Genomic DNA, 12,344 nt, shown 5'->3' on the forward strand with positions numbered 1-12,344 from the left:
GACTCAAGGCTGGGAAATCCAAGGTCAAAGATTTTAACCTCAAATGTGTGCCTAGTGTCCAGTACAGTGACGACGGCGTGTGCATGTTGGTGTGTGTATGTGCCTGCGTATGTCTGTGTGTGTGTTCGTGTGTGTGTGTGTGTGTCAGACATTCAGTGAGGACAAGGACACATACAGACTGTGTTATATTGTTATCAAAACAACCCATAACAGAACATATGCCATGGCCTCAGACGATGGTGCTCGTTTTTTTCTTGTATATCTCTTTAGATTTATATAGATCTATTTATTTATATATAATATGTATATTTATAAAAGATTTAATCTTAATTACAAGTCGAGTCATCTTTATATTCATTATTGCAATGAAATATTAAGATGGTTACAAAAAGAGGTGTGTTCTGTTTTTCGCTACAGAGTTATATACATCAGTTTAAAAAGCAAGCATTTTGTATTCTTTTTTTCACCTGGCACTGTAAAACTTGTGTGAATGATATTTTCAGTCAAACTTTTCACAGAATGTACATTATATACTAACGTATTCCTCATGTTTGGGTGATTATCTATTTGTTATTTAGCATTAGGCTACTCATATGGTCATGGATCATTTTTAAATAAATACTACCCTATTTTTCCCCTCTGCTTCCTAGAAAAAAACGTTCAGTGTTGGCTGCCCTGTTGTCCGTGTTGGTTAACAAATTCCATGAGAGTTGCTACCATCATCTTCTCAATGATTTCTGCACTCGTTTGGCGAGACGGAAAAACCGAAGAGGCTAAAGATGTTCAAGTCGAACAGTTAATGGTGATACAAAGCAGATTTACACAGTCTGTGATTCAAGTTGACAGTTTTCTGGTCTTCTAAATCGATTTCTACTGGCGTCCTCTGTGTACTGGTGGCGATATGGATGAGAGGCGTGGTCCTGAAGCGAGGTTGATCTTGGTAAGGCGTTGAGAGCGGAACAGACTAGGCCGCTCAGCCGAAAATGCGTCGTCTCTGCTCACCGCAGGGTTGTCCAGATCGGAATAACGCTGAGTGTCCTCGAGTTTGAAGCTGTACGTTGTTGAGACTATGCTCAGTAGTGTCACTAGTCTGTGCTGCGTTACAATCCTTGTACACCTGTGTCATACCTCAGCATGATCCCTTCTGTTGCAGTCGACGCCACAACAAGAATCAATATATTTATATATATATATTTATATATTGATATATTTTAAACTGCTTGATAGTCGTTTTTTTTTATCAGGCTTTCCTCTCCTCATTGCCTTTCCCTCCCCCCGCTGGGCCTCTGTTATCCTGCTGGCTGTCTTCAGTTCTGGTTTGCGTCATTGTTAATGTGAGTGATTTTTATTGTTCATTTTTAAGGCACAGGGTGTGTTTTTGGTTTTCACGGTAGGTCCGATGACACCACAGCTAATCCCGAGCTGTGACGGAGAGACGGGCCAGAGTGCACGGCCTTGGGGCAGTCGGGAGTCAGGACACGGCCATTCTCCCCCACGCTCCCCGTGATGGACAAACGGGCCTTGTTTCTCATGGCTTCCGTGAAGGTGAGCTGGAGGATGGGGAGGAGGGATAAGGGTCAGGGGTTAGACAAGGGAAAGGCAGGTGGAAAAAAAAATGATGTGAGTTTGATTTAGTCTGCCCCCCCAGCTTGTAAAGTATATACTCACACCTACACAAAAAAACGACCACCAAACACAATCTACAGACACAATACAAAAACAAAGAATGAACCAAACCAAACCAAAAAAATGTTTCAAATAAAATAGAAAAGCAGGCAACAACAACAAACATCAAGGAGTTGATACATCATGATAGACATCTGCATTTCTATCATAAAGCACTGTTGGGCCTACAAAATCAAAAGGGCTCATTAAACTAAGTGAAGAACGCTAAGTCCAGATTTACATTTCGGAGTCTGGCACTAATAAAGTTTAGGGGCAACACTTTATATGACAGAACTACTTGAGGTTATTGTTATTGTTGTGCCACATGCACTCTATTGGCAGAATGTGTTATCATCAGCCTTTGTAATTTGGTTCACTGTGGGGTTGTAAAGTAGACTATATCAATGAGTCCAGCATAACATAACATAACAATTACAAGTTGCTTTAAAAACAAGATGCTGGTAGAACTGTAAGTATTTAGGGTATCAACAAGTAGGTCACATCTATAAAGTGTTTGTAGTGCATTCTACTACTCTTACAGACGGCAAATAGTTTCAGACCCTAAGGTTCATCGTATATCAGATTTGACACAAATCTACAACTTTGAAGCATCGAGTGCTGATTGCTTTACAATACGTGAGAAGAATTTCAGTGAGAGGTTTAAAGTGGGACTGAAAGGACTGACACACTGAGATAAACAATGCAGGTGCCTTTGATATGGAGCTGCGAGTGCACAACATTATCGGCAGCCAACATGGATGGGACCAAGTTTTGCATTTGCAAAAGTTAAACTCCAGCCTTGGAGCTAAAGCGCGGTGAAGCAAAAGTCATAAATGCATAAAAGCAATACTACTAAACCAATGATGATAGAAATAGGTAAACAAATAAGATAAACAAAAAAAGAAGGTGCATAAACCAAACAATAAACTTAAAAAAATAAATGTTACAAAATCGATGAAGAGAAGCCTTCACAGAATGCGTCACATAAGCTAACGACCAAATGCATCCACAAAAAACAAAAACAAAAATATAAAAAATAAACACACTGCTTGAGCTACGAGAAAAAGACGCACCACCACCCCACCTACTAAAGGAGACCCTAAGTCCTACCCCTATATCTTAACACCCTCGGTGCCGTATACGTTGTACCCTTCTCTATAAGTGGCTAAATTCTGGGTGCTCTGGGAGGGGCTTGGAGAAGGGCTAAAATTCAGTTCGGCCGATTCCACCTTCATTCTCTTGGCTTCGGCCCGTGACTTGTAACAGAACTCAACCAGCGCCACCAACATTGCCAGACCCAGGCCCCCCACCAGGATGTAGAAGACCCCAGCCACGTTGCTGAGGCTCAGGGCCTGGGAGCTCTTGTCCTGGGAACAGGGGTGGAGGAGAAGTTGGAGTATGGAGAGACAGATAGACAGAGAGAGAGGGAGAAAAGGAGAGATACCAAGAGTTAGGTAGGCAAGGGGTGGTTCAAGTGAACATTGTTTTCAAACACAGTTTTTCATTTAACACAGGTATTGGCTATGAGCTAGTGTATCTTATGCTATTGGTTAAATGAAATTATGGGGTTTAACTAATAACTACCATGCATGTTACTTTTATTAGACAGATTCTGGTTCAACTAGAACTCACAGCCATTACAACAATAGTTACTACCACAACTACTACTACCACTACATCTACCTTCACGGCTATAACATCAACACATTAACAACCAACAGGCTACTATGACACAGAACGTTACATTAGGACATAGATAGATATTAAAGATTAAAGATTTCAGATATGTTTACTGTAATTAAATCAAATCCTTCACATCCCGTTATAATATTTTGTTGTAAGATCAGGTATTGGTTTGACATGTTTGTGGTTTAACATCCTACATGTCATTTTTTTTTTTTTACATCCTAGCTTTTGACTTATGTACATCTAAGCCTATGATATTCTTTGTCCACTGGTCTCTCATCTCTCTAAGATGTCAGTAATAAAACATCAAAACCTGCCCCAGTGGAGTTACTGAAGTGCACAGGTTAACTTAATGGCAGGATGATATGTCATCACTGTTAGAGTTGCACAGCATGAAAAAAAACTCACTGCTAGTCCCTATGGGGCTCTCGCACCTGTTCAGTTAGAATGGGCATGCATGCTTAAAGCAGCAGTCGTATGATGCCCCTGTCTGAATCACACACACACACACACACACACACACACACACACACACAAACACACACACACACACACACACACACACACACAAACACACACACACACTCTCTCTCTGACACACACACACTCTCTGACACACACACACACACACACACACACACGCACACACACACACACACACACACACACACACACACACACACACACACACACACGCATCCATACTGCGCCAGTAGGCAATTTTCTCTGTGCATCTGAATTACGTAACAGTGAGTTTCCTTTTGTGGTGTTTTTTTTTTTTTTCTGTCCCAGACTAACCGGAGACTGACCTTACTTCCCGAGTCCTTTGGTCCACACTCGCCCTTATCGTACCACCATTTGTTTTTCAGTTTGTCTAAGACGCCTGCTTCACTGAGTTTCAACACTGCAAGGTTTACGGGGCTTCTTCACGTGGGAAATAACATAAATAACATCATGGGTCATGTTATTTTATGTTATTCGAATCGCAAAGAAACTTTTTCTTTTGTCTTTTTTTGTCTTTTTTTTTTTGCACAGAAGAAGAAAATGTACATAGAGAAAAGTGACGCAGCGGAGGTTCCATTGAGTACATGTGTGTATGCTCGTTTCCTTGCCTTTGGGGTGGGGAGGGCGCTGAGGGGGGGGGGGTTGTCGAGCTACAGACATATGAATGGAACCTCGCTGCATCGCTTCAGGTAATGGGCACATACTGCCGGGGCCAGCTTAGCAACAAAATTGGAGGCAATTACTGTGAACCCAGAACTATTGGCAAGGCGCACTCAGAGCGGAGAAGAAACAGAAGTGCACACCCACCAGCTATCTCTGCTTTCCTTTCCTTTCTCCCTTTTTCAATGCGTGAGAAATCGTTAGCACTATAGAGAGGAGCTGATGGTGGCTGTTAGTCCAGAATCTTGTTGTCAGAGGATTTTTTTTTTTTACAGGGAATTGCATCATGGGAAGACCCTTTTGAACTGGAATTAAGATCGCTGTGCAATGGCTGGTCAAACCTGTCACTAACCTCTCCCACCTCTCCCTCCTCCATCTCCTTTTGATTTTCCTGCCTGCAAGGTACAGCGTGCCTATCGCACAGCCTTACTCGCTGAACAAAGTGCGGGCAGATATTTTTGCTTTGACAGTAATTGCTCTCCTCTCTGGTTTCCAAGTTTTTTTTTTTACACAGGGCTGGATTGCCACCGTCATGGGACAGATTGGGAATGGGAAGTGGCCGGAAGGTTCTGGCACTGACCGGTTACTGCCCGGGCAGATGCGACCATTACGCCACACACAGATTACCCGCATGTGGTGACATAGAGGCTAACCTTGGAGTCACCGCCTCCGCTGCCACACTCGCCCTTGTCGTACCACCATTTATTTTTCAATTTGTCCAACAGCCCTTGTTCGTTCAGTTTTAACACTGCGAGGTTAACAGCATTTCTTGAAAACGATAAAACATATTTTGTCAGGATAAAAAAGGTGAACAGCCAGTACTGAGCAGCAAAGAAAAAGCAAGGAAGAACAAAAAGGAGAAGGTCAGAAAAGAAAGAAGGAATAATGAAGACAGTGGTGGGGGGAGCTCTATTAGTGTAGAAGCGCCACCTACGGACATCCCTCTCTCTCTTCCTCTCGCAAAGGTTTTCAGTCTCTCTCTCTCCTCTTTCTTATCTCTCCATTCCTCTCACTCCTCTTACTAAAGGGGTCCCTCTCTGCCTCTTGGCCACATTTAAAACAGCATCGTCCCCATCGTTGGAGAGCCAGAGATATCTGGCCAACTTTGGACACCTCTCCTCCGGGCACATTTTTCATCCGTTCGAATCAGAAAGTGCTGATGAAGCCTGGCTGTCACGCTCATCTAAATTACTTGGATAGAGGGAGTGGAAGTGTAGTGTTTTTGGAACCGATTGCAGGAACCAAAGATGGAGAGATCTCAACCACATTCAAATAAATGCAAAGACAAACTTAAGATGGACGACCCATCACAGTGACCCAGAGCTCCTCTGATGAGGGTTTAATCTCTCTCAGAAACATGAAAGGCTCTGGAATAAGAATTCAGGGAAGGGGGGGGGGGGGCAACTCAGAAAAGGACGAAGTGCCGCATTTCATGAATAAAACAATGCCAAAGCAAACAAAAGACGGGGATGTGTTTACTGAGAAAAACAAGAGGAAAAGAGAAGGGGGAGGTAACTAAGCAATCAATCAATCACACGTGTGTATGTGTGTGAGACCAAGTGTGTGCCCATGAGAGTGAGAAGCCGCGCTGTAAGTGTGTGGGTTAAAGTAAACCAAAGCACCCCTTTCTCACTCGTGTATCTTTTTCTACGTAGTTCCCCACAGCATCGAGCCAACCCCCACCACCACCAGCAGCACCACCAGCACCCCCCTTCTGCTCATAGTAGCTTCATTTTTCTCTGTCCTGCTGCAGCAAGTGTACGGAGAGCTATCGAGCCAGAGCCCCCATAATCACTGGTTATTGACGCCCAATTTAAATGGTAGTTATGTTGAGAGGCAGCCGGCTGCTCTGGAGCAGCCTGCCGCAAAACCACACATTCTCACGCTCCGCTGCTCCGCGCCACGGCTACGTTCGATCTCAGCGCGGTCCAATGGGGTGCTGCCCGCGAGTGGGGCAGGGGCGGGGGAGTATTGGTGGCGGCAGTGGTGGGGGGGGATAGTGGATTAACAGAACAAGACAAAAAAAAATATATAGGACGCCCATTCCTTTTTACTAATTAAGAGTCTTTTAAGATAAGAATAACGCCCCCACGCTGAAGCAGAGGCTAATGGATTGGACGCACTATTAAATGGCCTCGTAATCCGCTCCCCCGCCTCTCTCTCCCCTCTCTCTCTCTTTCTCTCCACCGCTCGCACCCCCCCCAACCCAAGAGGAATGACCTCTAAACACAGAGGAGAAGGATGCACCGCACCAGCAGAAAATAGCCCCAATCAGAGGCTGGGGAGGCGATGCTTGGCCGCGGGCCCTGCCTTTTTTTGGCAGGGATGCCTAAACGGGGGTGCATATGCCACGGGGGAAACGTACTTGATATACCGTATCAGTCCGAGACGTTTCTCTCGCAAGACATTGTTTGTGCATCCGTCTCTGCACCAGGCAAACAAAAATATGTCTGGGTATATTGTGATTTACGGTGCATTTGCTGCAGAGGTGTGCGTACGGCGTGCTCGTCTTTATTTGTGTGTGTGTGTGTGTGTGTGTGTGTATTTATGATAGCATGAGTATGTGCAACCACTGTGTCCTGTGTCCTGTGCATCCTGTGCGTGTGTGTGTGTGTTTGTGTGTGTGTGTGTGTGTGTGTGTGTGTGTGTGTGACTGTGTGTGTGTGTGTATGTGTGTGTGTGTGTGTGTGTGTGTGTGTGTGTGTGTGGTGGCATGTTACATAGTCATGGGTGCACGAATGTGTGTGTATGTGGCTATCCCTACATGTGTCTGCATGCGTGTATCTGTGTGTGTATTAGTGTTGGTAGGAGAGTGTGTTTGTGTGTGAGATCATGCGCAGTCGCTCCTCTTTGGTATGCGTCTCTCGTGCACAGCCCTGTGGACCGCAGTGTTCAGGGTACAATCTGTAATCCTGCGCTGCTGCACTCTCCCTCGCTCGGAAATTGACTTACTGCCCCCTCGCTACCTCCCTTACTTTCTCACAGCCTCTCTCTCTCTCTCTCTCTCTCATGCTTTTCCTATCTCGCTCTGTCTGTCTGTCTTCTTTCACTTTCTTTCTCTCCCTCTCTCCCATGTCTTTCTCACAGCCTCTCTCGCTCTCTCTCTCTCTCATGCTTTTCCTATCTTGCTCTGTCTGTCTGTCTTCTTTCACTTTTATTCTCTCCGTCTCTCCCATGTCTTTCTTTCTCTCTTTCACAGTCTCGTTCAAACCTCCTCTCCCTCCTCTCTTTTGCTTTCTGCCTCTGTATCTCTCTCCTATTCATTCCCTCCACCTCTCACTCCTGTATTTCTCTTGCAGGCTCAATCTAATCAGAAAAGGCCCTTGCTGCGACATCACCTTACCACACAGATGTCCATTCACATCCTACTGTGCCTGTGTGTGTGTGTTGGTCTGTGTGTGTGGGTTTGTGTGTGTGGGTCTCTGTGTGTGTGTGTGTGTGTGTGTGTGTGTGTGTGTGTGTGTGTGTGTGTGTGTGTGTTTGTGCGTGTGTGTGTGTGTGTGTGTGTGTGTGTGTGTGTGTGAAAGAGAAAGAAAGAGGGAAAGAAAGAGAGAGCGTGTGTGTCTGTGTGAGAGTGAGTGGAAGAAGATATTCCACTGAATGTTCACAGCTCTCTGTTCTCTGCCTTTCACTTCTCTCTTTAAGTAGAGCCTTTGTGCTTCAGCCTCAAGACTTTGCTGCAGTCCTTCATACAGCTTAACACACACCCAAACACACACACACACACACACACATGCACAGCTGTCCATCCATCTTACACCAAGGGATATAACCGACTCCCATACAAGTCTTACCCTTCACTGTCCACACACGTACAACATAATCAACCCAGATGCTGCAGTGATCCATAAGGGTCTGCCATCAGTGAAAGGACATATCAAGGTAAGGCCAATGTATGCTCAAAGCAAGAACATTTAAAGGACAGGCCATAAGGCACACAGGCTGTAGGGCAGTGGTAGGATTGAAGTGACCTTAGGAAGGTTAGTCACAACCTCTGTCAGGTGTTGCGGGGTCACTGTGAAGGTTGCAGTCCAGATAGAGAGAGCCTGTGATTTAGTGCTCAGCGCATCAGAGATGACACACACAAGAGAGAGAAAGATGTCCGGGCAGCGCGGCAAGCAATGTCAAAAATCACATCCAAAATAAGACTCTATCAAGAGAAACCTAGTACGACAGTAAGGGCTTATATTCTTATATATACTTATATACTTCAGTACTGAATAAAAATCGCTTACAATGTTCAAAAAGTTTCAATATGTTTAATTTAATAAAATAATAGTCTAATAAGCCACAGACTTAAAGCAGAATAGGTCTTGCTGTAGCATAATAACTTTCGATTGGTCAAACGACTTGGCCTGGTTAAAGTCAGAGCTTTTCATTGGTTGGATCGCTGTGTGGGTTTGCAGCTCCTGCGTGATGCGGCACACTCCCCACCACACGTTTGCTCCAGGAGTGATTTTCCTCACGTAAAGGAGAAGTCATTGACAGCACACGATAATTCCTGAAATTGCGCAGAATGGTTGGAGCAGGGAACTACTGTCCACTGTCAGTCACTCTTCTTACAAAAGTGGAAAATCTGTGTGACTTATTTCAAGACTGTAAAAAAAAGAAATACGTTCAGGTCTATCGCCCCGAGGCGTCCCACAGGGATTGATCGATGGGACTTTGTATTTTCTGTTGGAACACAGAGCAGAAGAGGAAGTTATAGGACTGGAGGCTTGATGATGTGTGTCAATTTTTATTCTTGCACGGATGAGACAGAAACAGTGTATTGTCTTTATGTAATCTTTGTGCCTTACACCACTGATGGGAACATATTTGCCGCCGGGTACAAATCTATTGGATGCACTTCCGCTGGGGCCAATTTTTGCCTGAAAGCTACATCTCTTGTAGCAGTAAGGTTGTCTGAAATCCTTATGGGGCCGTCCAAGTCAATAAGCTGCATTGGCTTGCCACTGGGCCGTGCTCCATTTCCACACATGTGCACCCTACACCCTACACAAGAACACTTCGAGCTTGTGCCCTTGATGTGGTCTTCTCTCATACACTCATCCACTTCTGGCATTGCGTGGCATGGAACTTCATACCAGCGTTTTGGTTTTGTGGGATGGAGTTTTGTCATTGTCATTTTATTCCTTTAGTTTTTTGGAGTCCCCCCTTCTTTCTTGCGCCTCGTTGCCAGACGTCGTGTCTATAAATTCCCCTTTTTTTGTCGGGTTGAGAGAGTCAGGCTGCACTGTGGCAGGCCCTGCTCCCCCACACAGCTTTCCCTGCTTGTCACAGACGACTACAAAACCCCCCAGTTACGACCACAAAGGCATCCTCAGCAGTCACAAATCATGACAGATGCTAACTCTACTCTTTCAATTCAGATCAGATTCAGAAAGGAACGGGAACAAAAAAAAATCCAGAAACAGAAATAATAATAAAAAAAAATCCACGAACTGAAAAGGAGGTGGCATGGTTACCTGAGTGCTGGCTCTGCAAAGTGAAAAGAGAGTGACACACAGAAGCACACAGCAAAACATAACCAACGGCAAAAAGCCTGCTAGCTAACCCCTATCAAGCCTAACAGAGCTCAGAGAAAGAGAGGGAGGGAGGGAGAGAGAGAGAGAGAGAAAGGAAGCAGGAGAGAGCAAGAGCGAGAGAGATAAATGACAAGAGAGAATGAAAGAGGAGACAGGAGAGCTTGTGCAAGGAAACAAAACAAGAGAGAGTGTGAATAAAAGTGGGAAAGGGGGAATGAAAGTGCATGAGTGTGTGCTTGTGTGTGTGGCAGAGATAGACAGATAGAGAGAGTGAGAGAGAGAGCAAAAAGCAGAGCATGAGGGAGGAAAAAAAATGCTGACGGATTGGTATGAAAGACAGAGCTAGAAAAAAGACAAAGAAAAAAAAAGTGAGATAGACTGATACAAAAGGAGAGAGAGAGAGAAAGAGAGAAAGCGCGAGTAAAGGGAGGTGGAGGTAGATGTGTGTGTGAGGGGAAAAAAGACTGAGAGAGAGCAAGGGCACATCAGGGTAGGTGGAATACCATAACAACAACACGAGGGATATTGTTATACTACTCCACCCACCTTAACTGTGAGCCTTTGGGGGTGGCCACCCCGTAGCCCTTGGAGTCCAGGTTGCCCCCGACTTTCATGGTGTCGCACGGCTTCCGCTGCTCCGTGTATTCGTTCATGGTGGACTCCAGCAGGAAGGCATACTTCCCTTTGGACTTGCGCACGCGCGCCACGCCCTCGGCTGTCGTCTTGGCGAACACTGTGGGCTCGGCCGACTTCATGAAGCTCCACATCTTCTCATAGACGGCAATCTTTGACCTCTGGTGGGGGGGGGAGGTAGGGGGAGGAGTTGGGGGTAAGGGGTGGAAGGGGGGTAGGGAGGAGGAGGAGGAGGAGGAGGAGGAGGGGTGGGGTCAGGTGAGGAGCAGCGGTATGCAGCAGTTAACGAATCGTGAAAGACTGGGGAGCTTCGTTGGTTTGTTTGTTGTTTTTTTTTTTTTTTTTTTTGTCAAATGGGTATAATAGAAAAAAAAGAAAGAAGGGGGGAATTTTGGAAAGGTTTTCCCCCCTCTTCCTGTATTGATATGGGCTCTCAGCTTCTCTCAGCCTCTGATGTGGGTAGTAAGAGGGTGATATTGATGACATGTTGCATTAGGACACATAAAAAAGGCTTAACATAATGCCCTACTGAACAGTAGACACATTCCAGATCATTCTACATGGGGAATAACCTCAAGTGCACACTCACAGGTCATTTTCCCACCACTACCACACACAGAAACCAGCTTGCTTATGCCTTTCCCCTGTCACTTGGATATCACATGATCCCCACGCTGTTTTTTTGACACTTGAAAGCCTTAAAACTATGACAGTGATTAAATGCTGTGCATATGGGAACTGTGTTTAGGGAATACAGTTAAATATACACTTCTGAGTCATTGTCTGATCCCTGCTCCACCGGGAGGCCATTTTGCCAAGGCTTTGCCCCTCGCTGCCGAGTGTTTCGACTCAGAGGATAAGGGTCTTATCAGCGCTGGCCCGGAGCTAGTTTCGCTCTGGTAAGATGAAGCAAATCCAAGTCATTAAATGACCGATGAATGCATTCTTAAACCTTCACAGTTGACCTTGGTGGACCACACTGCGCCGCTTTACTGGAGGATAAAAATAACAAGCTGTGCAGCAAACTGTCATTCTTCGCAGGGCCCTTCACTTAGTTATTTCGGCACGTTATTTCTTATTTTTTATTTTTTTCCCCCATCCGTTTCCTGGCTTCGAGATAAAGCGTTACTCTGGCAGCTGCAGCGGTGGCGGCGGCGTAAATGGCCGGAGCCTCAGACTGCAGTGCTAACGCGTTCAGGGCTCTGGTGTGTGGAGATGGAGGGAGTGGAGCGCTCACGGACTGTGTGAGGAACTCGACGAGGCATGACGGACATCCCATCCCATAATAATGTCAGTCACGTCCAGTCTGGGCTGCCTCTCCCTCTCCTTCTCTCTCTTTCTCTCCCTCTCTCTCTCTCTCTTTCTCTCTCTCTTTCTCTCCCTGCGGCCCGGGCAATGCAGTCAAATAAAAGACCAACAACAGAAAAGCCGAGGTACAAATACCAAGAAAAAAAGAAGAAAAGAAATAACAGATAATAAAAATGGCCTCCCAGAGAATTGCCGCAACAAAAGGGGCCGGCAGTTCTTCCACCCCTTCTGCAGTTGAACCCTGGATGAATGATTCGATCTCGTTTACACACAGCGTGCTAGTCAATCCTCGAGGCAGGTGTGACAACTGACGTCGACCCCCCCCCCACGCTGGTCTATTCTTATCAAACAATGGACAGC

At 45.5% G+C, this 12,344-nt stretch overlaps 1 protein-coding gene across 2 annotated transcripts in view; it reads right to left on the reverse strand.

The window, feature by feature from the left end:
• Positions 1 to 1,385: 1,385 nt before the first annotated feature.
• gria4a (glutamate receptor, ionotropic, AMPA 4a) overlaps positions 1,386 to 12,344 on the reverse strand; it is a gene marked incomplete at both ends in the record, with an annotated part of 80,094 nt that continues 69,135 nt past the window's right edge. Inside the window, 4 exons of one of the 2 annotated variants that reach the window (XM_080844258.1) lie at positions 1,386 to 1,550; positions 2,895 to 3,032; positions 4,161 to 4,275; positions 10,590 to 10,837. In XM_080844258.1, the coding sequence (XP_080700384.1) occupies positions 1,386 to 1,550; positions 2,895 to 3,032; positions 4,161 to 4,275; positions 10,590 to 10,837 (666 nt within the window). Of the gene's footprint in view, positions 1,551 to 2,894; positions 3,033 to 4,160; positions 4,276 to 5,168; positions 5,284 to 10,589; positions 10,838 to 12,344 lie in introns of both variants that reach the window. The other variant, XM_080844257.1, reaches the window with a different exon arrangement.

Source organism: Sprattus sprattus (genome assembly GCF_963457725.1).
Source record: "Sprattus sprattus genome assembly, chromosome: 9".
Taxonomy (NCBI): domain Eukaryota; kingdom Metazoa; phylum Chordata; class Actinopteri; order Clupeiformes; family Clupeidae; genus Sprattus; species Sprattus sprattus.